Source organism: Myotis myotis, unplaced genomic scaffold (genome assembly GCF_014108235.1).
Source record: "Myotis myotis isolate mMyoMyo1 unplaced genomic scaffold, mMyoMyo1.p scaffold_m19_p_25, whole genome shotgun sequence".
In the NCBI taxonomy this organism is placed as follows: domain Eukaryota; kingdom Metazoa; phylum Chordata; class Mammalia; order Chiroptera; family Vespertilionidae; genus Myotis; species Myotis myotis.
In genome coordinates, this window is record NW_023416330.1 from 3,322,303 (window position 1) to 3,349,064 (window position 26,762).

General features: G+C 43.8%; 1 protein-coding gene across 28 annotated transcripts in view; it reads left to right on the forward strand.

Annotated features, from left to right (window-relative positions):
* Positions 1-26,762, forward strand: part of KMT2C (lysine methyltransferase 2C) — a 262,590-nt gene that overhangs the window by 216,574 nt on the left and 19,254 nt on the right. For 16 of the 28 annotated variants that reach the window (XR_004975247.1, XR_004975246.1, XR_004975248.1 and 13 more), the window contains 13 exons: positions 3,095-4,899; positions 5,850-5,961; positions 7,936-8,014; positions 9,634-9,697; positions 11,485-11,717; positions 15,015-16,703; positions 20,605-20,817; positions 21,438-21,602; positions 23,119-23,260; positions 23,387-23,534; positions 24,481-24,659; positions 24,804-24,940; positions 25,815-26,064. Coding sequence is in view for 22 of the 28 variants with exons in the window: in XM_036356219.1 (XP_036212112.1) it covers positions 3,095-4,899; positions 5,850-5,961; positions 7,936-8,014; positions 9,634-9,697; positions 11,485-11,717; positions 15,015-16,703; positions 20,605-20,817; positions 21,438-21,602; positions 23,119-23,260; positions 23,387-23,534; positions 24,481-24,659; positions 24,804-24,940; positions 25,815-26,064 (5,216 nt within the window). In the remaining 6 variants the exon portion in view is untranslated. The remainder of the gene's footprint in view (positions 1-3,094; positions 4,900-5,849; positions 5,962-7,935; positions 8,015-9,633; positions 9,698-11,484; positions 11,718-15,014; positions 16,704-20,604; positions 20,818-21,437; positions 21,603-23,118; positions 23,261-23,386; positions 23,535-24,480; positions 24,660-24,803; positions 24,941-25,814; positions 26,065-26,762) is intronic. The other 12 variants (XM_036356209.1, XM_036356212.1, XM_036356220.1 and 9 more) reach the window with 9 other exon arrangements.

A 26,762-nucleotide genomic window follows, 5' to 3' on the forward strand; every position in this document is an offset into this window, starting at 1 on the left:
CAGTGGCTGCACCAGTCTGCATTCCCACCAGCAGTGCAGAAGAGTTCCTTTTTCTCCACATCCTCTCCAACACTTGTTGTTTGTTGATTTGTTGATGATAGCCATTCTGACAGGTGTGAGATGATAACGCATTGTCCTTTTGATTTGCATCTCTCGTATAATTCGTGACTTTGAACATGTTTTCATATGTCTTTCGGCCTTCTGTATGTCCTCTTTTGAAAAGTGTCTATCTAGGTCCGTTGCCCATTTTTTTATTGGATTGTTTATCTTCCTTTTGTTAAGTTTCATGAGATCCCTGTAAATGTTGGAAATTAAACCCTTATCGGTGGTATCATTGGCAAATATGTTCTCCCATGTAGTGGGTCTTCTTGTTGTTTTGTTGATGGTTTCCTTTGCTGTCCAAAAGCTTTTTATTTTGATGTAGTCCCATTTGTTTATTTTCTCTTTAGTTTCCATTGCCCTAGGAGCATTATCAGAGAAGAAATTCCTTCGGCATATGTTTGCGATTTCGCTGCCTGTGGATTCCTCTAGTATTTTTATGGTTTCCCGTCTTACGTTTAACTCTTTTATCCATTTTGAGTTTATTTTTGTGTATGGTGTGAGTTGGTGGTCTAGTTTCATCTTTTTACATGTATCTGTCCAATTTTCCCAACACCATTTATTGAAGAGACTGTCTTGACTCCTTTACAAAGGTTCAGTTATCCTCACTTTAGAGGTTGAGCATACAAGGATCAGAAAAAAAAAAGGTTAAATATATTATGGTATATCTGTGTTATAGAATATAAGACAGCCATTAAAATGTTGTGCTTTAATAATTGAGAAGAAAGATATTTATGATTTATTGGGTGGAAAAAATAGACCGTATGCAACATAATTTCATTTGTATAAAACTACATAATTGCATAGATAAATATCTTGAATGATACCCAACAAGTTGATAGTGATTATTGGGAAAATATACCTTATATTTTTATATTGCTTGGATTTTTAAAAATACGAGTTTTTATTGATTTTAGAGAGAGGGAGGAAGGGAGAGAGAGAAGAAAACATCGTTGTGAGAGTAACATTCATCAGTTGCCTCCTGTACACACCCTGATCAGGGATTGAACCGCAACCTGGTCATGTGTCCTGACCAGGGATTGAACCCATAACCTTCTGGTGCACAGGACGATGCTCAATCAGCAGAGCCACACCTGCCAGGGCTTGCTTGGATTTTTTACATTGGATAATTTTTTATGATAGAAAAATACCCAAAAAGTGCCACTTTCATTTAAACTTTCTTTTTTTTTTTTTTTTTAAATTCATTTTCTCTTGTTACCTTTAGAAAGAAGATTTTTATTTGAAAATAGTTCAGATTTCTGGAATCTTGAGGTCAGGAAGGACTAGAATGAATTATATAGAAATAAAAATAAACCATAGTCCTAGCCAGTTTGTTTCAGTGGTTAGAGCAGCCGTGGGCAAACTACGGCCCGCGGGCCGGAACCGGCCCGTTTGAAATGAATAAAACTAAGAAAAAAAAAAGACCATACCCTTTTATGTAATGATGTTTACTTTGAATTTATATTAGTTCACACAAACACTCCATCCATGCTTTTGTTCCGGCCCTCCAGTCCAGTTTAAGAACCCATTGTGGCCCTCGAGTCAAAAAGTTTGCCCACCCCTGGGTTAGAGCATTGGCCCACAGACTGAAGGGTCCCAGGTTCGATTCCTTCCATGGCCAGTATCTTGGTTGCAGGCTCAATCTCCCTTGTGTGGGAGGCAACCAATCAATGTGTGTCTCATGTGGATGTTTCTCTGTCTTTCCCCCTCCCACACTAAAAATCAATGGGAAAAAATATCCTAAGTTGAGGGTTAACAAAATAAATAAATTAATTTAAAACGTGAACTTTAGAGAAGTCTTTCAACACAGAGTATTGTGTGCTTTACTTAGAGGCTTTAGAACTATATGTCGACTTTGGGCACCCTCAGGAAACGGGTTTGTCAGGACAGGCGAATGTGTTTTTTCCCGACCCCCACCCCAAACCTCTCCGGTTTTGCAGTTGGACTTCCTTACAAATAATTTAATTTTTTTGATCCACTGGATTTTTTAAACTTTTAATGAAGATCTTAAATAGCCTTTTATTTTTTTTAAAGTATTGACTGTGTTAGCGTTACCATGGCTATCTTATAGCCATAGGATGTAGTTTATGACACCCTCAAATCTCTAAAATGTAACCACCATATTCAGTCAGAGCCTCCTGTGACATGATGAGTGAGGTTTCTCCTCTCCCCCAATTTTTTATTTTAGTTTACATTGTGAATATTAGTGGAGATTTCCATATGAAACGGATGTTTTCCTTCTGGAACTTTTCATGGTGAGATAAGGTTATAAAGTCAGTGGGATTTTTGTTTGTTTTTGAAGTGGCGAGTAGAAAGTTCAAAGCCAAACATACGCCCAGGTATACTGAGGAGTGAGTTCTTTAAGATGACTCTTTTAGTTTTATTAGACATATTTTTTAATCTAATACCTACCCCCATGTTACAGTCTTACCCTTATTTTCCATTTTTCTTCCTCAATTTAATGTATGCCTGTTCTATTTCATATTTGCTTGTAAACTGCCTTTCCTTCTCTCTAGAATGAGGTACAGTATAAATAATTAACTCATTTGTTAAATCTTGAGAGATGATGCCTGTTTCTGCCTCCTGTCTTCATTCCTTTCATGAAAATAGGTTACACCCAGTTGCCAGGCTTCTGCCTTTGTCTTCTATGTACAGAGGCCCGTAAGTCTCTCAAGTACAATTCAATTCTTGAGATCTCCTACCTTCATTCAAGCACCCACCCACCTCCCCAGTCAGTTTCCCCCGTAGAGCTCCCTAAATGCAGAAAAAAGAAATGGACTCAGATTCAGTGTTCATCTTGGGTTCACTTAGCAAAAATTTATGTGCATGTGGATGCTTTATGAGTGCTTTTTAATCATGATAATTTTGTCTTTCCTAAGTCACGGTATTTGGCAACATTTGTATCTGAGTTTAATCTAAAACATTTCCTTTCCTCGACTTAACTCTAAAGTTAATGTAATACTTAGTGTTTACTATTTGCTCTTTTTTCTTTTAGATTTGGGTTTCCAGGAGGTAATCATGGTACCCTGTCAAGTCAGGAACGCTTCCTTGTGCCTCCTCAGCAAATACAAGGATCTGGAATTCCTCCACAGCCGAGAAGACCAATGTCTGTAGATATGCCCAGGCCTTTAAATAACCCACCAATGAGTAATCCAGTTGGTCTGCCTCAGCATTTCCCACCACCGGGTCTGCCCGTCCCGCAGCATCACATACTTGGCCAAGCATTCATCGAGCTGCGGCACAGGGCCCCGGATGGACGGCCACGGCTGCCCTTCAGTGCTCCTGGCAACATTCTAGAGGCACCTTCTCATCCACGACCTGGGAACTTTATTCCCCGGCCGGATGTTCCAGGCCCTAGACACACAGAACCCATGAAGCGACCTTCCCAAGGTCTACCTAATCAGCTGTCTGTGCACCCAAGTTTGGAACAGGTGCCACCCTCTCAGCCAGAGCAAGGTCATCCTGTCCACTCATCTTCTATGGTCATAAGGTCCCTGAGTCATCCCTTCAGTGGGGAGTTTTCAGAGGCCTCTTTGTCAACATCTACATCAGTTGAAACAACGTCTGATAATTTACAGGTAACTTCCCAGTCTTCTGATGGTCTTGAAGAAAAACTTGATTCTGATGACCCATCTGTAAAAGAGCTAGATGTTAAAGATCTTGAGGGGGTTGAGGTCAAAGACTTGGATGATGAAGATCTTGAAAATTTAAATCTAGATACAGAAGATGGAAAGGGAGATGAATTGGATACTTTAGGTAATTTGGAAACTAATGATCCCAACCTGGATGACCTTTTAAGGTCAGGAGAATTTGATATCATTGCGTATACAGATCCAGAACTTGACCTAGGAGATAAGAAAAGCATGTTTAACGCAGAACTAGACCTTAATGTCCCAATTGATGATAAGTTAGATAATCAGTGTGTATCTATTGAACCAAAAAAAAAGGAGCAAGAAGATAAAACTGTGGTTCCTTCTGATAAACATTCCCCATGGAAAAAATCCACTGTCACCAGTGAGATAAAAACAGAAGTACTGTCTCCAAATTCTAAAAGGGAAACCAAATGTGAAAGTGAGAAAAGCGATGAGGGTAAAGATCACGCTGACACTCCCTGCTCCCAGGCTGCTGCTCACACAGACTTGCAGGGTGGAGACGAGGCCCCTCCACAGTCCTGTGACGCAGACCTACCTGACAAAAGAGCTCTTCGCGAAAACGCTGGCTCCAGCACAGGTGCTGCTCACGGACCCACTCAGCTGCCTGCTGAAGACACAGCCAATTCTTGTGGCGTAACTGGGTCGACTCCGGTTCTTTCCAGTTTACTTGCTAACGAAAAGTCGGATACTCCAGACATGGAGCCGTTGGGGTCTCCACCACCAGCGTTGCCAGTCTCAACATCCAGCCACATGCCAAGTTTGCCTCCTCCGCTGATGACACCGCCTGGTCATGTTCTGGATACTACCATGAACTCCAACGTGGCAGCAGTCTCTAGGGTAAACCACGCTTTTCCTCAGAGTGTGCAGGTCAACCCGGGATTCCTTCAGGGTCAGCCAGCAGTTAATCATGGTTTTGGGACAGGAAAACCTATGGATCAAACTGTGCCCCTATCCAGTCAGTCTGGACCCCCGCCACTGGTGGTCCCTCCGACACTCACCCCGCAGAGCAGAGAGAGACCCCTCCTCCTGGACGAACAGCCTCTGCTGCTGCAGGACCTTCTGGACCAAGAGAGGCAGGAGCAGCAGCAGCAGAGACAGATGCAGGCCATGATCCGGCAGCGGTCGGAACCCTTCTTCCCCAACATCGGTAGGCGTGGCCTTTGGTGCAGTGGGAGCCACGGTGGGCGCAGGGTGGTGTGCAGTGTGCTTGTAAGATTGCAGTGTTCACGACACACGTGGACTAGAGCACTGAGGGTCACACAGTGATGAAGCCTTTAGATTCCTGCCAGGTCAGTTAAGAGGTTCAGAACCCTGAGTTTGACCTTCTTAGTCCTACTTACATTATTAACAGAAACAAGTCTTCTTATTCCTTCTAATCATTTATTTTCAGAGGCGTTTAATTTAAAGAAATTATGATAGATACAAACTCCTTAATGCCCATTTGTGTACTATAAATGCTTGGCAGTTTTTGGTTATATAAAGCTCTTTAACTTGTTTCCAATTGCTTACTAGTTTTGAGGAGGAAACCCACAAAACATCAACGCAGTAAAATTACCTGAGTGTCTCTAAGAGTAAAAATTAGCATATTGTCCCATCTCTTTTTCACTTCTATGCAAAGAGGTCTTTTCTCAGTAGCCTATCTTTATTGCAAAGCTATGTCCTCAAGAATGGATACATTTTTCTCTCAAAGGGTAGTAACTGATTTAGTGGAATTCCTTAGTATTGGAAATAACTGTAAATTCTCAGGACATTAACATTTTGAAGCAGTTTTGATTAGCATGTGAAAGTTTGGGTGAAAAGAATCTCACTGCTTTAGATTATTGCTGTCATTCCCCTTCAATGTACAAGCTTTCTGTTTTCACTCCTGCAGGACTAAGGTATCCAAGCTTGCTTCAATGATGGGCCACTGAGATGCCATTAAATTTGGTTAAGGTTCCTTGTATCTCATCATTCCTTACCTAGCCTAGAAACCTGTGATAATGCTTATTAAATAATAAGGAATAAAAACCTCTAAATTACATAATGTTTGTGACAGTTAAGTGTAACTTGAACCAAGTACTATGAAATTAGTAACTTTAAAATATATTTCTTCTTTAGATTTTGATGCAATTACAGATCCTATAATGAAAGCCAAAATGGTGGCCCTTAAAGGCATCAATAAAGTAATGGCACAAAACAATATGGGCATGCCACCAATGGTCATGAACAGGTAGGTGAAGGTGTTTCTCATTATTCCTGTGCAAAAAGAAGTGTATGAAATTATTACTAGTTCCTACAAAGAATATACAGTACCTAAAAACCACCCTATGTTCTAGCCCGGCCAGTGTGACTCAGTGTTTGAGCATCGCCCCAGGAACCAAGAGGTCACGGTTTGATTTCTGGTTAAGGCATATGCCTGACCTGTGGGCTTGATCCCCAGTGGAGAGGCCGGAGGCAGCCAATCAATGTTTCTCTCGTCAATGTTTCTTTCCCTCCAACTTCCTCTCTCTCTCCAAAACTCAAATATATAAGAAAGCCCACTATGTTTTAGGAATGAGTAGTATTTATATTTGTTGTGATATTAGCTGGATATGATCAATTTCCTTTAGTTTCAGGATAAACATAATAAAACATCCTAGAAAGGCTTGTAAGACTGACATGAGTCTTGGGGATGGGGAGTGAACCACAACTGAGGTATGTGCCCTTGAACGGGACTCAAACCCCAGACCCTTTGTTTGTGGGCCAGTGTTCTAACCCATGAGCCATGCCAGCCAGGGCTATATCTTAAGTTTTTATCATGGACCACTGTCAGAATTATATGGCAATTTTAAAAAATGCATTTGCATTAATCCAACACAGACCTATTAAGTCAGAATATCTGCAGAAAGTCACACCACTGCTAATAATACTGTAGTTTGCTGTTTATAGTCAAAATAGAAGGAAATGCTAAACTTGGTTAGCACTTAGTTTAAAAGATGGACCTCAGAATTAGAACCCCTGCTGGTTCAGCCTCATAATTAGAGGTATTAGCCACGTTTTAGGCATAGCGTTTGCTGTTCTACTGAGTGCTTTGAAGAAGTGGAGGTATTAGCCCCTCAGCATAGTGTGATATGCTCTACTGAGGGTGATGGACAGTGAGTGATATTTGGATTAAGAGATCATTCCTGCCCAGGCTGTAGTGGGTGCAGGGGTGATAGGTGAATCAAAATATTGACCAGCCCTAGCCGGTTTGGCTCAGTGGATAGAGCGTCGGCCCACAGACTGAAGGGTTCTGGGTTCAGTTCTGGTCAAGGGCACGTACCTTGGTTGCAGTCTCTGTCCCCAGCCCTCTCACATCAATGTGTGTGTCTCTCTGCCTCTCCTCCTCCTCCCTTCCGCTCTAAGAATCAATGGAAAAATATCCTCAGTTGAGGATTAACAACAACAACAAAATATATTGGCCAATTTTTTAAAAGTATCTTCTTATTTGTTTTAGAGAGGAAGGGAGAGGGATACAGAGTTAGAATCACCAATGAGAGAGAAACATCAATCAGTTGCCTCCTGCACGCCCTGTACTAGGGATCGAACCCACAACCCAGGCATGTGCCTTGACCCGGAATTGAACCAGTGACGCTCAACCACTGAGCCACACCAGCTGGGCTGGCCAAATATTTTTAACCTTGTAGACTTTTTCTTGGTCTGTGACCAATTTTTAATTTGCTTTAACATTAGGTATAGAAAATGTGTGAAACTTCTTGAGAGTGCATCTTTAGTTTAGAATACAAAATAGCTAAGTTACCTATTATCTTTACTTTTTCAGTTCAGAAAAGGCATTTTTAAAAATAAAGATTGGAAGAAGAAAAAAATTTTCTTAGAATGTATATAATAAAACTATTTCTTCATTAGATGTTTTTATCCAAAGAGTTGAATTAATTTTATTTTAGGGCATGATGAATCATGAATAGAAAGTGAAACTCTGGTGTGGCCTACTTACCACAGCTCACTGGTGGGCCTGGGACTCATGAGTCAGGGCGGCAGGAAGAGGCTGCACTTCAGAGAGGGTGCGGAGGGTGAAGTGGGGTTGGCACAGAAGACTGGGCCTTCGCAGATGTTCATGATGATGCGGACATGCCATTCTTCCTTCCCGGGAAGACAAATTGTGGAGCACTTAAAATAAGTGTAGCTGTATGTGCTTGTCGTTTGACACCTAGTGCTTCCCTCACAGGTTCCCCTTTATGGGCCAGTCGGTGCCTGGAGCGCAAACAGGTGACGGCCAGACTCTCCTGCCACAGGCCATTCCTCAGGTATTGTCACCAAAACCATACTGTCCTGTTCCTGACAGACCTCTTCTGCCCAGCGAGGCCACTTCTAGGAAGACATAGGAGCTTAGATATCTGTTCAGCAGGAATAAAGACTTTCTTATTAAGACTAAAATTGACCACAGTTTCTGAAAAGGACCCATATATTTAAGGGTAGAAAGTCACTTGAGGGCAACCAAATGCTTAGGGTTTCTGATTCTACATTTATTTATTTCTGTTGCTGACACTGTTACCCATGTCCCCACTCCCTCCTCCTCTGCTCCTCTCCACCCAGCCCCTCCAACCCCCGGCCTTCCTCACATAGTTGTCCGTGTCCATGTCCATGGGCTATGCATATATGTTCTTTGGTTAATCTCTTGGGTTTTTATTTTGGACTCCACAAAGACATTTTCATGTTCTGCATTTTGGATTTAACTCATTATTTTTAAAAATGTAAATCTGTTATAAACAGTAGAATACTGATTGTAATCATTCTATTTAGATACAGTCATGTTCTGCTATTTATTCCTTGGAATAATTTAGTCTTTTGAATATTCACCATTCATGATAATCATCTTGAAGTATAAATTTGAGTGTCAAGCAATGTTAGGGAAAGTAGACCTGCTCATCTCATACAGAGTTTTCTTCAATGATTTTTCTTTTCAAGCATCTGCCTAGATTTAAAAAAAAAACTACCTGTTAAGTGACCTACTACATGTCTTTGTGGAATCTTCTTTTCTGCCCGGCAGTTTGTGCTTCAGCTTTATTATGCTGATTACTGTGTTTTTATTATTAAGAGAAGAGAGACCATCTTGCATCTCAGGCGGTGGAAAAAACATAGGCTTCATAGATGAGTTTTTATAAAAACTCAGTTCCACTCTAAATTTCCTGTGCAAAGTTTGTATACGTCCTGTGACCTGCATTTTTTCCTGCCTGTCAAATGGTCTCCAGCCTCGCAGTGTAAGGGTTACATACAGCACATTCTGGCTGCTGGTGTCTTTTACAGTCGTTACCTTGTGTACAGCTCATGTCTAACAGAACTTGTAACGACTGATTAATATATTCTCAAAGTTAAACGTATTAGATTGTGAAATTAAAAACTGTTTATTCAGTCACCCTGGAAGAAACAAGACATTTAATTTAAAAAATGAGACTAATATTTTCAATTACTTGTACATCTTAGAGACGTCGGGCTTTGTTAATAAAGAAGTGTGTGCTCTGAAGTGGGATCTAGCCAACCCAGAACCCATGTTTATGTCTTAATTGCAGAAGAAACCAGGTGGATTTCATAAAAAAGCGGAGTTTTACATGATCTCTAGCTATGTGCTAACAGTATTTGATTTGCCCTACTATTGTATTTCCGATGGTTCATCCCTTACCTCACACGTTTTTCAACTGAAATCTATGAAATGAAATAGTTCAGAGATAATTTAAAATTTTCAGAAAATAGGTTTTCACCACTCAACTCATCTACTTTTTATTAAAAGGAGAGCTTTAAAGATGTCTTAGGAAATTAAAGGTTTTTTTTCACCCCCTTCCATTTCTTTCTCTTTCTTTTTAAAAAAATTTTCCCCCCTTTAACTGAAATGTGGAATAAACCTATTTGTAAATTTTACTTATTTTAGGATGGCAGTATAACACATCAGCTTTCTAGGCCTAATCCTCCAAATTTTGGTCCAGGCTTTGTCAGTAAGTATAAATCTAATAAGTCACCTGTTCTCTGGGGATTGCTTGTTTGCGCTCTGTGTTCTAAAAACGTGGAGTTAGTGTAGGTGTGTTTTTCAGTCTGAGTGCCCTCATCTTTTATGAAACCTTATTTGGTGTCTTTTCCTCAAGGCATGGATTTTCATTGCTTTTTTTCTCTATGCATGAAGAATTATAGTTAGGTAAATATTTTAATACAGAAAAATCACCTTTCCCATTCTCTTCAATATTGTTGCTGGGTTTTTTGTTTGTTTTATATGTAGATTGGGCACTTTACAACTAGAATTTAGCCTTTTCTTGCTCTAATGACTGTCTGCCTCTGTGACAAGGACACTAAATGGGAACAACATAGGAAATGTGCTTAGGAATCATTTGGGTTAGCAGCATGGTGTGAAGGGCAAGGATGCAGGATGCCACTGAGTCCTTTTGAGTTATCTCCAGGGGTCCCAAGGTGGTTCAGGATAGTATTTAAAGTTCTCCCCAAACTGAACCTTTCTGAAATCTTCAGACTGTTTAGCTAACTTTTTTTTTTTTTCACCATTATTTTTCATTTTGCTCACCTCTGCTCTCCTGGTTCCAGAAACCAGAAAGGCTTTCCTTGCGGTAGGTCTCATTCTACCAGAAGCAGAACTTCTGAAACCTTGTTGAAAAAGCCTGTTCTTAAAAAAATGCCCTTCAAATTTAGACTAGATTTCAAGTTCATACATGTACTGGGACTTCTGGGTTTAGGAACAAACCCAAAGTCTGACCCATTAAAATTCCCCTGCATTAATTATTATCATAATTTGAACACATTTCGCATTAAAAACAAACTGCTGTAACCAACTGGCTTTTTCTGGCTTTACTGTGCCCATTGATTGGCTTTGGTTGCATTCTCACTGTATGACAATATTGTTATCACTGATGTAATTTTTCAGCGAATTTCCTTCCTGAAATTGTACTTACTCATTTCTTTGTCTTCAAAAAGGTATATTCTGAATTTCACTACCATGAGATGACTTTTTTTTTTTTTAACTTGGAATCAGTGACGTGAAGTGCCCTTAAAGAATAAAGAAGGACTGTTGGTACAAGATGAAGAGATATAACTATTTTGGGGCAATATCAATGACAGTCATAAAAGTAGTCAAGATTTTACTTGGTTAATTAAAGATTTTACTTTGCTTACTTATACAAGCACTAAATTATAAAATTCATAAGTTACCAATGTTTTTAACTTAGAGATTTCCTTTATAAAACATAGACTTCAGATTGTCCTTTCTAAGGCATTCTAGGTTCCCTTCTTCTCGGTTCAGGACATGTTTTCACTATTAAGAAAAAGGGTAACCCTTAAAACTTAGGGAAATTGACACGGGAAAGGATACCTAACCTATGCTTTGGACCTTAATAGGATACATGTGTCTTACTTTGTCTCTTCAAAGTCTGTAAATGTGACTTAATGAAATACACACATGAGTTAGAGAACTTGGTAGTTGAGCAGATTGTTTTTATCTGTTAGATAAAAGTCATCTGCTTTCAGAAACTGGATTTATAGTCTTGATAAGTATGAAGGTAGCCTGTGAGCTAAAAACATGCATTCTTTGGTTTTCTCAAATAAATATTTTTCGAAAATCTCCTACTTTATAGTTACATTATGGTCTAATGTTTAGTATCATGTTTTCAGAATACCTATTACAAGGTCATGGTAAAATGCATTTCCTTACAAAATGGATTTGTGTAACTTTTTATTGGACTCTAGAAAATTAACAGAGCTGATTTTTTCATTATCCACTCAGATGACTCCCAACGTAAGCAATACGAAGAGTGGCTTCAGGAGACCCAGCAGCTGCTTCAGATGCAGCAGAAATACCTCGAAGAACAAATCGGCGCACACAGAAAATCCAAGAAGGCCCTCTCGGCCAAGCAGCGCACCGCCAAGAAGGCCGGGCGTGAGTTCCCAGAAGAGGACGCGGAGCAACTCAAGCATGTGACTGAGCAGCAGAGCATGGTTCAGAAGCAGCTGGAGCAGGTAACGGCCGCCTCTGCACGGCGGGCAGGTGTTGGCGAGTGGACGCAGGGCTTGATTAGTGTTGGGCAGACGCAGGAGCAGCTTGTGGGCCTCTCACTAACCTAGGAAGTGACAGCCAGTCCTGTCCCTGGAGTGGTAGTCACACAGCACATATTTAATAAGTGCCACTGAAGAGGTTAATTCATAACCCTGACCTAGAGGAGCCACTTCCACACTCTGGTATGAAACCTGGGACAGCCAGGGAAATCCAGGTACTTACCCTGCCTAAAAAATCCCTCTGGGGGTCCTCAGCTCCACTGAGCACAGAGCTCACGGGGAACCCTGGTTCAGGCAGGAACAAGAATTGGGCCCCAGAAGTATTTGTTCACTGGGAGTTGACCTTTGCTTGCCCATTGTCTTTAGTTCCCTGGTTTCTAGTGAAATTTCAGATAAAGCATTTGAGTCATTCTGGTGATTCATTTTCATAGTATTTTTATTAATATTTCTGAAATATTTCTAAAATACATGGTATATTTTATGAAAAGTACTCATTCCTGAAAAATGAAACCATTCTGCTGTTATCTTCCATTACAAGCCAGAACATATTTCTCAAAATGTTCATTGAAGTAACAATTATACTTAAAAAGAAGTAAAACTTTAACTTTTTATTTAAAATTAAACAGTAACTGTTCAAGATGGGCTAAGAGCCCGCTCCTAGGTATTTACCTAAGTGAATTAAAAGCCTGGCTTCACACAGAAGCTTTTACCAAATGTAAGAGCTCTGTTCATAGTCACCAAAACCTGGGAACAACCCCGGTGTCCTTCAGGGGTGAATTGTTGGACAGAGTGTTGTGTACGCACACAGTGGAGGACTACACAGAATTACTTGAACGGATCTCGAGAACATTATACTGAGTAAAAGATGCTAATCCCCAACTGTTACAGGCTACTCTATTTGTATGACATTCTTGAAATGACAGAGTTATAAAAATGGACCATAGAGGTTTCCAGGGCTAAGGGATGAGGGAAGAAGGTGTGACTGCTAAGGGGTGGATCACATGAAGGAATTTTCTTTTTTTTAAAATATATTTTATTGATTTTTTTACAGAGAGGAAGGGAGAGGGAGAGGGATAGAGAGTTAGAAACATTGATGAGAGAGAAACGTCGATTCAGCTGCCTCCTGCACACCTCCTACTGGGGATGTACCTGCAACCAAGGTACATGCCCTTGACTGGAATTGAACCTGGGACCCTTCAGTCCACAGGCTGACGCTCTCCACTGAGCCAAACTGGTCAGGGCTGAAGGAATTTTCTGTATCTTGATTGTGGCGATGGCTACACCAATGTCTCTGTTCGTTAACATTAATGGAATTGTCCACCCAAAAAGTCAACTTTGCTTCTAACTGTCTATTTTAACTTTTAAAATAAAATTGAAAAGTAATCTGAATGTTAATATAGAAAGGGAGGCATTCAGAGTAGATTGACAGAAATGGGAGTGTTTTCTCTGTAATGAACACTCTAGTAAACAACCTTCTGTACCACCTTCCAAAGACGTGAGTATTAAACCATGGCACACAAAAGGATCTGAGTCCTCGCAGAGGTGAGTGCATGCTCACTCACACTGACTATGGAATTAGGGTTTTTGACTCAAATGACTTATCTGCAAGCTACACTGGGGCTAATCCAGAGTGAGAGGTTTCTTTTCTCTTTAAATTTACTCGCTGGGTTTGTGCTTATTGCAAGTAAATATTCTTCTAAGGGTATTTCTTATAAAGTAATTTTAGTATTTTCATTGCCTTCAGTGTATTTTTATAACTTCTCTATGCTAAGGGCCTAATTTTATATCCATGCATCAAATACTCACAGAAGCTAATACTGAACTTGGAAAATGGGCATCTCATCTGTTCCTGTATAGTTATCAACAATCCATTGTATCTCAGTAAAGTAAGCAATTGCTGACAGTGTTTTCTGAAGTAGTTTTAAATGTCCTGGGAAAGGCAGGGACCACCTCCTTCTGTGTTCCAGGTACTGAGGTGTTCAGTGTCTATCATACTGCTTCCCCAATCCAGTGGTTCTCAACCTTCCTGATGCCGCGGCCCTTTAATACAGTTCCTCATGTGGTGGTGACCCCCAACCATAAAATTATTTTCGTTGCTACCTCATAACTGTAATTTTGCTACTGTTATGAATCGTCATGTAAATATCTGATTGCAGGATGTATTTTCATTGTTACAAATTGAACATAATTAAAGCATAGTGATAGATCACAAAAACAATATGTAATTATATATGTGTTTTCCGATGGTCTTAGGCGACCCCTGTGAAAGGGTCCTTCGACCCCCAAAGGGGTCGCGATCCACAGGTTGAGAACCACTTCCCCAATCCAATGCCAGTAAACGGGTTAGAAAAGATAAGAAAATAAGTTAGAAGTTACACAGCTACTGGAGAGCAGGTCAGAACTATCACATGCAGAGAATGTGCCAGTTGGCCAGGGAAACTGTTAGAACTACTGGTATAATATGCATACATCCAAAATTGGAGTGGTTTTGAAAGATGCAAATGTCACCCAGAGCCTCTCCCTCCCAGCTCCCTAAGGGAGGCCATGCGCCCCCAGGACTCGGGCAGTGTCTCCCTTGGGATGAGTCTATGGCATCTTGCACTGGGGCACAGAGGATTTTGGAATGAAGTCACTGACACCAGTCAGTTAGGGCGCTACTAGGAGCTGTTCAGAACATTACCTTGGGCCTGTACACATTTCAGAAATCATCACTTGAGCATGTTAGCTGTTAAATGCAGAGTTTTCCAATCCAGTCCTTTTAACCTGAAGGGGAGGGTGTGGAACGCGTGCTAGTAGTTATCCTAACATGTCGAGCCATTTTGTATATTGAAGAAGTGAAATTGTAACATGTTTCAATGGTAAATTTGAGTTAAATCTCACAGTTACTCTAAACTTGTGTACTAATGTCACTTCTAAGGTGTCGCAGTTAATGATTTCTGTGGAGTTTTTATTGTTTTGTGCAGTTTAAATAGTTTGACTTTCACAGTAAGGTTTTCTTACTATTCATTTCAGAAAATTGTTTCAAATTTGTTTTTGGTATTTCATAAGTAAAGAAATTTTACAGATGATAGAAAAATTCTATTGTTAAAAAAGATTAGCAACCTTTAGTTAATGTTTATCAATCCAACTTTTTGTGATTTTGCCCTTTGCCTCAGCCAAATATTTTTGCCTGTATTAAGATCAAACTGCTTTCGGTATAACCCCCAGAGCCCTTGGGCACCTGCAGCACCATCCATGAGTGAGATTTAACTCTTCTTCCAGATCCGGAAGCAGCAGAAGGAGCACGCGGAGCTGATGGAGGATTACCGGATCAAGCAGCAGCAGCAGCAGCAGCAGCAGCAGCATGCAATGGCCCCACCTGCTGTCATGCCCAGGGTGCCGCCCCCCATTCCCGGAGCTGCCCCACCTGCCATGGGCCCGCCCACCTTCCCCCTGGTGGCCCAGCCACTGCAGCACTCAGCTGTCATTCCTGGCCACACCAGCCCCGCGCGGATGCCTAGCTTACCCGGATGGCAGCCTCCCAGTGCCCCTGCTCACCTCCCCCTCAACCCTCCCCGGGTCCAGCCTCCAGTTGCCCAATTACCAATGAAAACGTGTACATCAGCCCCAGGGACAGTGCCCAATGCAAATCCACAGAGCGGCCCGCCCCCACGGGTGGAGTTTGATGACAACAACCCCTTTAGTGAAAGTTTTCAAGAACGGGAACGGAAGGAGCGTCTCCGAGAACAGCAGGAGAGGCAGCGAATCCAGCTCATGCAGGAGGTGGACCGCCAGCGAGCCCTGCAGCAGAGGATGGAGCTGGAGCAGCACGGCCTGATCGGTCCAGAGCTGAGCGCAAGGACAGCCGTGCCCCAGGCCCCATTCTACGGCCCTGACCTGCCTTGTGACTTCCTGCAGCCGCCACGGCCCCTTCCGCAGTCTCCTCAACAGCAGCAGCAGGTGGGCCAGGTTTTGCAGCAGCAGAGCATGCCACAAGGGTCTGTGAATTCACCCCCCACCCCAACTTTCATGCAGACCAACGAGCGAAGACAGATAGGACCCCCCTCGTTGGTCCCTGACTCGTTGTCAGTTCCTGGCGGGAGCCCAACCTTCCACCCTGGTAAGCAGGCGCACAGCAGTCTTCCCGGGGCTGGCTTCCAGCAGTCCCCCGTGAGGGCTCCTTTCACACCTGCCTTGCCCACAGCATCGCCAGGAGCCAACAGCAGTCTCCCCTGTGGCCAAGACCCTGCCTTAACCCATGGACAAGGTTACCCCGGATCGGCCCAGTCTCTCATTCAACTGTATTCTGATATCATCCCAGAGGAAAAGGGGAAGAAGAAAAGAACAAGAAAAAAGAAGAAAGATGATGACGTGGAGTCCACCAAGGCACCGTCCACTCCACACTCAGATATCACTGCTCCCCCGACCCCGAGTGTCTCTGAAACTACCTCCACACCCACAGTCCACACTCCCAGCGAGCTGCCTCTGCAAGGAGAGCCCGAGCCGGGGGAAGCAGCTGGCTCGTCGGTTGCAAGCGCGGCCGCAGGCCAGCGGTGTACAGACCTGGAAAACAGCCTGCCCCACGAGGAGTTCTCACAAGGAACCCCCCATCCGCAGATATCCGCCACTGCAGGGGCGGACACGCGGCCCGCGAGCACTCCTGCCACGGTTGAAGAGGTCACGCCGGAGATGGCCGAGCCCCAGGAGTGCCCAGGCCCTGAGGGGCCTCCCTCAGAGGGACAGGCTGGGAGTCAGGCAGGAGACACAGCTGTGGTCTGTCCCATCTCCTCAGGGCAGAGCCCTCCCCCTGCTGCCAAAGGAGATGTGGGCAATGAGCTTCTGAAGCACCTGCTGAAAAACAAGAAGACCGCTGCCCTCGTGACCCAGAAACCTGAAGGCACTTGTTGCCCACAAGACAATAGCACGAAGGACAGCAAGCCGGCAGAGAGGCAGAACCCAGCCAGAGGACCGGTAAGTGCGCCCCGCCCGTGCAGCTGTCTCCTGTTCCCCGGCGGGTGGCCGCGCAGGCCCCGTGTTCACGCCAGCTCGTGCAGCCTCCGCCTCGACAGGACCGCTGTGTTTTCTTGGCTTTGCCTTCATGGATCCATGTTCTGATGTAGACACATATATGTTAAGTAATGATGTGTATACTTTGTTTTTCAAAACTCAGAGACGTGGTGACGCTTTTCAGATGTAACCTGGGCCTGTCAGCTGATCTCTTCCCACATCAGGCTGCTCTAACTAAAGCAAAGAAGCAAATGTGTGTCTTACTGGGAAAGCGTGTGTTTTCCATGGACCTTTGAAACACACCAGGGCTCCCTCTCAGGCAGCCCCCGTGTCGCATGTGTTAACACGCAATGCTATACAAATGCAGCCCTACACACAGGTGCTAGTTTACCTTTGTCCTTTTTCATGTATCAGTAGTTTGCTCTTTGGGTTTGCTTTTGTTTTTTATTTTTCGCTTTTACGAAGGGCCGTGTAAATACATCTTTATAAGATACCAGCCCCCGCATTTTAATGAACTTCCATGAGATGGCTCTCAAACTGGGGTTCCTGGGTTACAGGAACAGTTTTGCTTCTTTGTCTTTCAGAAGCTGTAGTACGTTCCTGTGTACTCATAAGCTTTCCCACAGTGCTGCTCACATTGCGTTTCCATTTTTTACTGTGACACCTAGTGGTACAGAGCCTAGCTTTCGGCAAGTGTTGGCTTCCTTTTCTCTTGTTTGACTGTTCAGTAGAGGGTGGCTGTTGAGTTGCTAGATCTATGTGATTTTTGTAAATTTCAGTTAGTGGGAGTACTTTCTCAGCCTCTTTGTCACCAGCAGATATGCCCAGCCTCCAGCTACCCGCTGCCCCGCGGGACAGCGAACTCTTGCAGTGCCCGAGTGCCCTTATGTCCTCACCCTCCCACGTGCTGTGTGGCCCGCAGCTCCCCTTGGCGTTTACATCCAGCCAGTGTCTTTTTCCTTTGAGAACTCAGTTCTGGAACCGTCTTCTCCAGGCGCCTTTCTCAAACACATCTTGCAGCCCCTGCTCACGTGCTTAGCAAGGAGTCAGCACTCGGGTAGTGAAGTGAAGTCCTAATAATGGCGATCAGGTAGAGAAAGGGGTGAGATTAATCATGTATGTGTAAATGTTTGGGTTCTGGGGGGGGTCGCAGGGGCAGGCACACTGTTAACAGGGGTAACGAGTCCTGACCACACTCCTGGCGTGGGCCATGCTGAGCACTTGTCCTGACATATCATTATCCCCACTTTGCAGATGAAGAACCTCATATACTTAAGTCCCATGTAGGCAACATCGTTGTGGCAGTAGTTGGATAGGCCCAGTGCTTCTCCACACTGTTCCCCCTCAGCAGCTGGGATTAGGAGAGGGCACCCTCCTCGTCGGAGTGGGGATCCCACCACTCCCATTTGGATGAGGTCCGTGTCTCAGCACTTCCCAGCTGTCGTCCTGGGAAGCACGCTTTCTGTACCTTGGTCTCCTCACCTGTAAAACAGGGTCTACCTCCCCTGTTGTATGGGGTTGCCACAGGGATTGCAGAAGTTAAAGCACAAATAGTGCTTGTAATATTTTATAAAAGGTTCATACCTTTGACCCACCAACTGTACATTTAGGAATCTGGCATCAGGGATGTAAGATTCTAATATGTGCAAAGATGTAACTACATGAATAGCTAAGATCCTGTCTCTACTAAGAGAGAAAAAGAGAGAGAAAAAAACCAACCTAGACTCACTATAGCAGCTATTGGTTAAATCATTATTTAATGTCTCAAAGTCTGAATGACATACAGGGTTTTCTGCAGCCATTTCATTTTGCTATGTAAGAATGTTCAGTGTCTTGGGGAACCTGTCAAGTTTAAAAAGCAGCAACCAAACAAAAGAAAGCAAAGTGCAATCTGTTGTATTTTTTAAAAATTATTTTATTTTTCAATCTGTTGTATTTTTAACAAAATACATGTAGGCACCCATAAAAGATCGCAAACAGATACATGAAAATGTTGACTGTTTTTGTTAGTTTCGTTTTTTAATCCTCACCCGAGGATATTTTTCCATTGATTTTTAGAGAGTGGAAGGGAGAGGGAGAGACAGAGAGAAACATCAACGTGAGAGAGACACATTGATTGGTTGCCTCCCACATGCGCCATGACTAGGGCTGGGATTGAGCCTGCAACCAAGGTACGAGTCCTTGACTGGAATTGAACCCAGGACCCTTCAGTCTGCAGTCCAACGCTCCACTGGGCCAAACCGGCTAAGGCAAAATGTTGACTTTTTAATCTCAGACATACTTTCCGATGATGTTTGTGTTCTTCTATAGTTAAATGTATTCTTTGAAATGTAGTAATATCAGCTTTCTAAGGGGTTGTGAGGATTAGAGATAATCTGTGCCTGGCCCACTCATACCTACACAAGCGATTACATATTAGTCTCTTAAAAGCCAGTGAGCAATCTTAGGCACTTGCTTTGCAGACTTCAGTCCTTGGGATCAGCAGTGTGACCTCACCCAGAGCCTTTTCAGAAATGCAGAATCACATGCCCAACACAGACCTACCAACATGTTCTCATAAGATCCCAGGAAATTCCTATACATATGCAGAGAACGGCTCTAGGACTGAGGTTCCCCGAACTAGTGTGTCAGAATCACCTGGAGCCCTCACTCCCAGGTGTCTGATTCAGTAGGTGTGGGTGGGGCCAGAAAACATGCATTTCCAACCCATCCAGGCGATGCACACTCTGCGGCAGTGATAGCCCTCTGAGAACCTCGAAACCGGCCCAGGTGGGTGGGCAGTCTGAGCCTGCTTCCACCTCTTCTTTGTAGGAGCTAAGAATGGTTTATACATTTTTAAATGGTTGGGAAAAAAATCTAATGAGTAATATATTTCAACATGTGAAAATCACACTAGATTCAAGGTTCAGTGTCCATGAATTTAAGTTTTATTGGGACACAGCCAACTTTGTCATTTATGGATTATCCATGGCTGCCTTTGCAGTATTGGGCTGAGAACTGAATCGTTGGGACAGATGCTGTACGGCCCACAGAGGCTAAGATGTTTACTACGTGGCGCTTTGCAGAAAAATGTGCTGTCCATGCTCTAACCCATTTAGATTATATCTGGAAACTATAATCTTCAAAACCCTTAAAGATTCATTAAAAGAAGTTCAGCAGCTATAGTTGCCTATAGCAAATTTAGAAATAATGGCCCTAAAGAAAACTCCTGTATTTTTAGGTATCAATAGCACTGACTTTAAAACCTCTTCAAGGACTGATTTATTCTCACTTCTTAATTATAAAGACAAAAGTAAAGAAAGGTTTGTTGGCTATCACGTAAGTTCTTTTTCATCGACTCCAAGTGAACAGCAATAGGCAGTGAGTCAAATGCATGATCGGGAGCGGATCTACATGCCCAGTGTTGTTGTTTATTGATCTGAGGCCAGTTCTCAACTAGAGGTGGGCAAGGTAAGGCTTCTCTGGAGCCTGCCATTGTCCCGCTGGCCGTTACTTACCCACGCCACAGGGGAGCCCAGGACAACTCAGCCAGACCCTGTGCGCAGGGACTGGAGGTCTGGCCTGTCGCCGGCTCAGCACGGCCGGCTGGGCTCCAAGTCAGGCTGTAGCAGTGCTTCCTCTGGAAGAGAAAGGAGCCGACTTAGGAGTTCTGCTCTTACCTCCAGCTTTGCCGCTCACTAACTTCCACACTTGAGAGTGTTTGAAGAAAGGGATGATATTTTCAGAAAACAGAGAGCATTCGATGCCACTGTCTCCCCTCCTGAATTTTACTCCTCATGATAGGAATGTGTGTCAGGGATTAGTATGAACTGCAAATCCATGTGTGAACAGTCCACTTACTTCTTAACTTTTCCAATGACATTAGCAAACTCTGGGAGCTCACACGCAAGGTGGTTTTGGATGTGGTAACAACCAGCTGCCAAAAGTAGATGGAGGAAGTGAAACCAAGAAACCACGAGGCAAACGGACCCAGAGGACAGGGGAGAAGGCAGCTCCTCGCTCAAAGAAAAGGAGAAAGGACGAGGAAGAGAAGCAGGCTGTGTGTTCTAGCAGCGACGCCTTTACCCACCTGAAGCAGGTGAGCCTTTCAAGGATGTGAGAACAGCAAATGCATTTTTAGCCCTGAAGTAGAGAGTTACAGGGATAAAACATATCTCAGCAAGGAGCCCAGTGAGTTCCTGTTTGCAAAACTGCAGCTTATCCTGTTGGCCCCAAAAGCACAGCACAAATGCATTGGCAGGTGATGGTCAGGGCAGCAGCTCAGCAGCTCAGCAGCAGAGAACTCTGTCCGCGGTACCTGGGAGTCTAAACACACAGACGTGCAGCTGCTGGTCTACCCCAGGCAGTGCTGCTTGCGGACCTTGTAATTGTCACCAAGGTGGGGCGTGGCCTCTGAGAGGTGCTACTGGGCACCGGGCCTGGCTCACACCGTGGCTCTTGCTGAGCAAAGATAAGGATGTGGTTTCCTTGTTAGATGCCTGGTAGCATCTCCTTAAAACAGACAAGAGTGGAGCCTATTTTAAAGTAGCTCTTAAAGATTCAGCAGTCTCTCATTTATTCCAGCATTTTGCTACTTGAAATTTTTAAGTCTTATTTTTCTCAAGCCTGTTTGACTAAGTTGCCTCGGGTCTTAGAAAAGTTGAGAATCGCCCTGTTTTGTTTGCCGTGTACATTACTCTTAAATGTGTTTTTTAATAGCAGCTCTCTCTGCTCCCTCTAATGGAACCAATCATTGGAGTGAACTTTGCGCACTTTCTTCCTTATGGCAGTGGCCAATTTAATAGTGGGAATCGACTTCTAGGAACTTTTGGCAGTGCTACCCTTGACGGGGTTTCGGATTACTATTCTCAGTTGATCTACAAGGTATGTTTCTTTGCCAAGGTGTCACCTCGCTTCCTCGCTGGATACGTAGCAGCATTGGCAGAGCTTGTCTCATTTTTTCCGTCTAGTTTACATCTAATCTTCCAAGTTTCATTTAAACTTCAGTTTAGCTACAAGGTTAACATTATCTGGTGAAGTGTTTCTGATGTGAACATTTGAGATTTTTGTAGAGGAAAGATTGAAAATTGTGAAAAATATCCATTGTGTATTTCCATGGTGGAGAAAACACAGGGTGGGGCGGAAATAGGTTTACAGTTGTGAGTATGCAAAATAATTTATTCTTGTATTATTACTTATTAATTATTGAATTATTTTCCACACGAGCAACTATAAACCTACTTTTGTCCCATCATGTATTTCCCTATAACCTTTATTAACTCTTAAAACAAATCTAAGTTAATAGTAAATAATGAGGATTAAAACTATAGTTAGGAATTTACCCTGAAAAATTAAATGAAAAATATTTTTAAATGTATTTTATTTATTTAGGTACTAATTGCAATTATGCATTAATTCTTAGACTACTAAAATATCAAACCTAATCAGGTTTATCTTTTACACCAAGTTTTATAAAAGCCTCATTAGACACTCTTCGTTTTACATCTAACTTCTGCAAAAACAAATCTTTTTTGCAACAATATTTGAGAGTATCGCCTGTTTTCCTGAGGACTTCTCTTCTCACTTTACTGTTCAGCCTGTTCCCGGTGATGCTCATTTCTGCTGGTGTTGGCTTTCTCTTCAGCTAGAGCTGGCCTGCCTCTCGTAAATGCCTTCTGTCTGCTGCAAGCTGTTCTCCAGCACAACTGCGTCTTCATGAAACCCTTGGTCTCTGTCAGATTAGCATTTCACCTTGCCCTTGATTTGCATGTTGTTATTGGTAGATTCCCACAATCAAAAGTAAATGACAAATTGGTGACAGAGGTGAAGCAGGGAGGAATGTTTGGAGGAGGAACTACATTTGTGAATGACTCAGTCATTTTAGTATTATTGCTCCTGCTTTTGCTTAGAGATTGTAGACAATCCAGATTCTAATATCTAGGATGTGAGTTGCAATGATAGAATTAGGGCCACAAATTCTCAATTTTTTATAGAACTGGGGCATATCTTAATGAGAATTTAATAAAGGAATTTTTGAGAACTTTCTACAATTTATTGCTTGAATTTTAAAACTGTCCTTCACTGGCTACAGCTTGAAAGGAGTTGTATAGGATTGGATCAGGTGTAAATTTGCTTCTTGCTGTCAAAGCTGAGCGCTCAGGCTGGGCCGAGTAAGTGAAGGAGAACATGCTCACGCTGCCGTGAGTGTTTGTCCCGCTGGAAAGCCTCGTGGCTTGGACACTTATTATTTTTCTTGGTGTGAGTTAGGGAGGAAGAGGCACCTTGATCACATTTCTGTAGCCTTGCTCCCATGTGCTAAGAATTCACAGAACTATATTTTACAAGGTCATGGCTTATTTGCTCAGTAGCATGTAATTTAAAATTTTTTGGTCTCCTGCAGCAGAATAATTTAAGTAATCCTCCAACACCCCCTGCCTCTCTTCCTCCTACACCACCTCCTGTGGCCTGTCAGAAGATGGCAAATGGCTTTGCGACAACTGAAGAGCTTGCTGGAAAAGCCGGAGTGTTAGTGAGCCACGAAGGTATGATGGGGCCTCGCTGGGACCCCTTGAGGAGTGTGCCTTTGCCAGCGGACGGGGAAGGTTGTGGTGGTCTTCCCGCGCAGCAGTTCTGACTAAATGTCTTCACGGTTGTGTTTGCTTTTCCAGTTACCAAAAGCCTCGGACCTAAACCATTCCATCTGCCGTTCCGACCGCAGGACGACTTGCTGGCCAGAGCCATTGCTCAAGGCCCAAAGACCGTCGATGTGCCGGCGTCACTGCCCACACCACCTCACAACAACCAGGAGGAGTTAAGGTAGTAGCTCTTTTTTTTCACAGTATTTTGTAGTTATTCCATATTTGTGTAATGTATGTTTGTATGTATAATGATGTCTGTAGGAATACCCTGTAAAAACATTTAAGGGGCAAAATTTGGTGAATAGTTTTCTTCAGAATCTGAAGTTTATAAAGCATTCTTGCTATTAAACAAAATTGGTTTGTGAATTGTTGAAGTCTCATAATAATCAGATAGACATTAAGACAAAGGGAATTTCCATGTAAAGTATTTTAAAAGGTCATTGTCCTTTATAAGCTGTGAATGTGATTGATTTGGATTATTGATGCTCGCAGAGTCTAAAGTAGAAGACAAGTCACAGGCATCAGAGATGCTTATTTCAGGACTTTCCTGTGCAGTTTTGTGACTTCTTTGTGTCAGTTCTTTAGGCCCAGGAATCTAACTGGGGGCTATAGGTGCTTCCGTGCTTCATCAGGTCCTTCTGTCTCCCTTGGAAGATTTGATAACTACCTTCTACTTGATGAGATATCATTTAGTCTAAGCCTCTTACTTAATTAATGAGGCAGCTGTGGACCAAAGTGGAGAAGTGACTGGTTCAGATTGAGAACCCAGGTCTCCTTTTCCTCCTGTGCCTCTGCCAGAAATCGAAGTCTGACTCGAGAGCAGCTGGGGGCGGCGGCCTCTAGTGTGCGTGGGTACCCCGGGCAGCAGTCCACCCGTGCCGGCTTCCCCAGGGACTCAGTCCACAAGCTGTGCTTGGGTCTCCTTTAGCATGGCAGCATCTCCCGGGGGAGGAGTGGGGTTCATGGGGTGTCCCACACTCTTTAGCCTGAGACCACACTTGTCCTCCAACCCCATTTTCCTTGGCAACCTCTAGCTTCTCATGCCACTGCCATGTCCAGAGAACCTCACGGTCCCTCTGGTGGAAGGGGCCCACATTGATGTGTCACAATGATTTTTCTTGTAGGATGCAGGACCACAGTGCTGACCGGGACAGTCCTGACAGCTTTGTCCCCTCATCCTCTCCTGAAAGTGTGGTGGGGGTGGAAGTAAGGAGATACCCTGATTTGTCCTTGGTCAAGGAGGAGCCCCCAGAGCCTGTGCCGTCCCCCATCATTCCGATTCTTCCCAGCAGCGCCGGCAAAGGTAGGAGAGACCTCGCTTGGCCTTTTCTGGAAGTGTGCTGATCTACTAAAGCTCACATTTTGGTTTTGAAAAACATTAACATTCGGTCTTCCCTGTCTCCCTCCCTCCCTCCCTCTTTCGTCCCCCCCCCCCCCCCGCTTTCAGGTTCTGAGTCTAGACGGAATGACATTAAAACTGAGCCCGGCACTTTCTTGTTCTCACCACCTTTTGGTTCTTCACCAAACGGCCCCAGGTCAGGTCTAATATCTGTGGCCATCACTCTGCATCCAGCAGCTGCTGAGGTAAAGCTCACGTGGGTTCTCAGCATCCCAGCACGTGTCCCGTATTTAAAGCTGTAACAGGCGGCTTTGCATGAAGTGGTATCGCAGGTCCCAGAGGATAAAGGAGGAAGGTTGGGTTAGGGTGCGTCGTCACTTAGACACCTGGCTGCTTGGAATACTGCAAACATGCATTAGGTTGGTCTGAGCCTAAGTCCAGGTTCAAAAGGGCAGAAGGAAGTTAGAGTTCTCATTTTTTAATTAAAGGATGTGTACTTTAGAGAACTCTTTACAGTGAAACCTTTTGATAACTGTTTACACATAGAAAATTAAGCAGTGAAAAACAGCTATGAACAGTACAATTTTACAGAAGCAAGATCTAAACCTTGTTCAGGTGGCAGCTGCTTGTATCAAACAGGAGTGAATTGCTGAGTTGTTTCTTAACTCTTAATTCTCCGAGGACATTTCATTGCTGCCCAGCCTAGTCTCAGGGCGTGACATTCTGGTGGTCATGAGACCCTGGGTTCTCGGGACGCTTCAGCCTGGTGTCTGGAGCTGGACAGAGTCCGCGCCCGACACATCTGAGCAGCTGTGAAGCAGGTGCCATCTGGCTCGTTCCCCTGGTGTGTCTCGGCACTACACTGTCCAGTCCTAAGTTATCTAAAGTGTTTCGTGCTCTTTACCATCGGGAGTCCTTGCAGGAGCACTTCTGTTGATGAAAACTTAACTTAGAATCTGGTCCATTAAAGCAGGGTTTTCCATGAGGCCCTGTGTGGAAATAGCAGCTACTGGGTTTCTTGCAGGGTGTGTGTCATGCAAACAGCATGTCTCCTAAGTAGGAGCATCGCCAGGGAGGCACTGGGTGGGTGACCTGTCCTCACTTACCTTTTTGTTTTAGAACATCGGCAGCGTTGTGGCTGCGTTTTCCAACCTTCTTCACGTCCGAATTCCTAACAGCTATGAGGTTAGTAATGCTCCAGACAGTCCATCCGTGGGTTTGATCAATAGCCACAGAGTAAACCCAGGTTTGGAGTATCGACAGCATTTATTTCTTCGTGGGCCTCCACCAGGATCTGCGAACCCTCCCAGATTAGCAAGCTCTTACCGGCTGAAGCCGCCCCATGTACCATTTCCACCAACAAGCAATGGTGAGCTGGTTTCCATTTTCACTTTAGATTCATTCTGCATTCAGAAGTTATGCTTATTCTCTTGAAAATTTCACTTTAATTTTTAACAATAACAGGTAGCTAGTTGGTCTGTGGGGCTCAGTGAATTAGGCCCTGGGCATGTTCTGTCTTCTGCAGGGTGATTTGGCCTGTGGTGCTGGGGTGTGTATGATGTGCTGTCAACCAGGAAGCATTAGAGCAGTTACCCAGAAGCAGCTTTGTTCTTTGCACGCCCAGACCTCCCGTCCCACCCCTGCTGGCTTCACCTGTGCCTAGAGGGCTGGTAGCTCTACTTGTTCCTTTCCTCCCATCACCACTCCCCCCTTGCTTCCCCTGCATCGTCTGCAGGGGGCCTTCCCCAGACCTCTCCCCTCCTGCCTGTGGTCTGGTCTCCTCCTCACTCTGCTTCCGCCCCTTTTCAGTTGGTCCTGGCCTGTTTTTATCCTTATGCTGCCATTAGGCCCAGCAGCATCCTTGACCTCATCTCTGAGCTCCGACAGAGTTGCCTGGGTTGGGTTTTGAACTCTTAGCTCTAGCTGTTCCTGGCGCCCCATTTTCCCCGCTTCTTGCTTCCTGCTGCCATGCCCTACGTGAGTCCTGTCATTTTCATCTTGGCCCTGGAACTTTGCTCATCTCTCTTTGTCCATTTGTATTTAAGACTCTCATACACGTATCTCTTC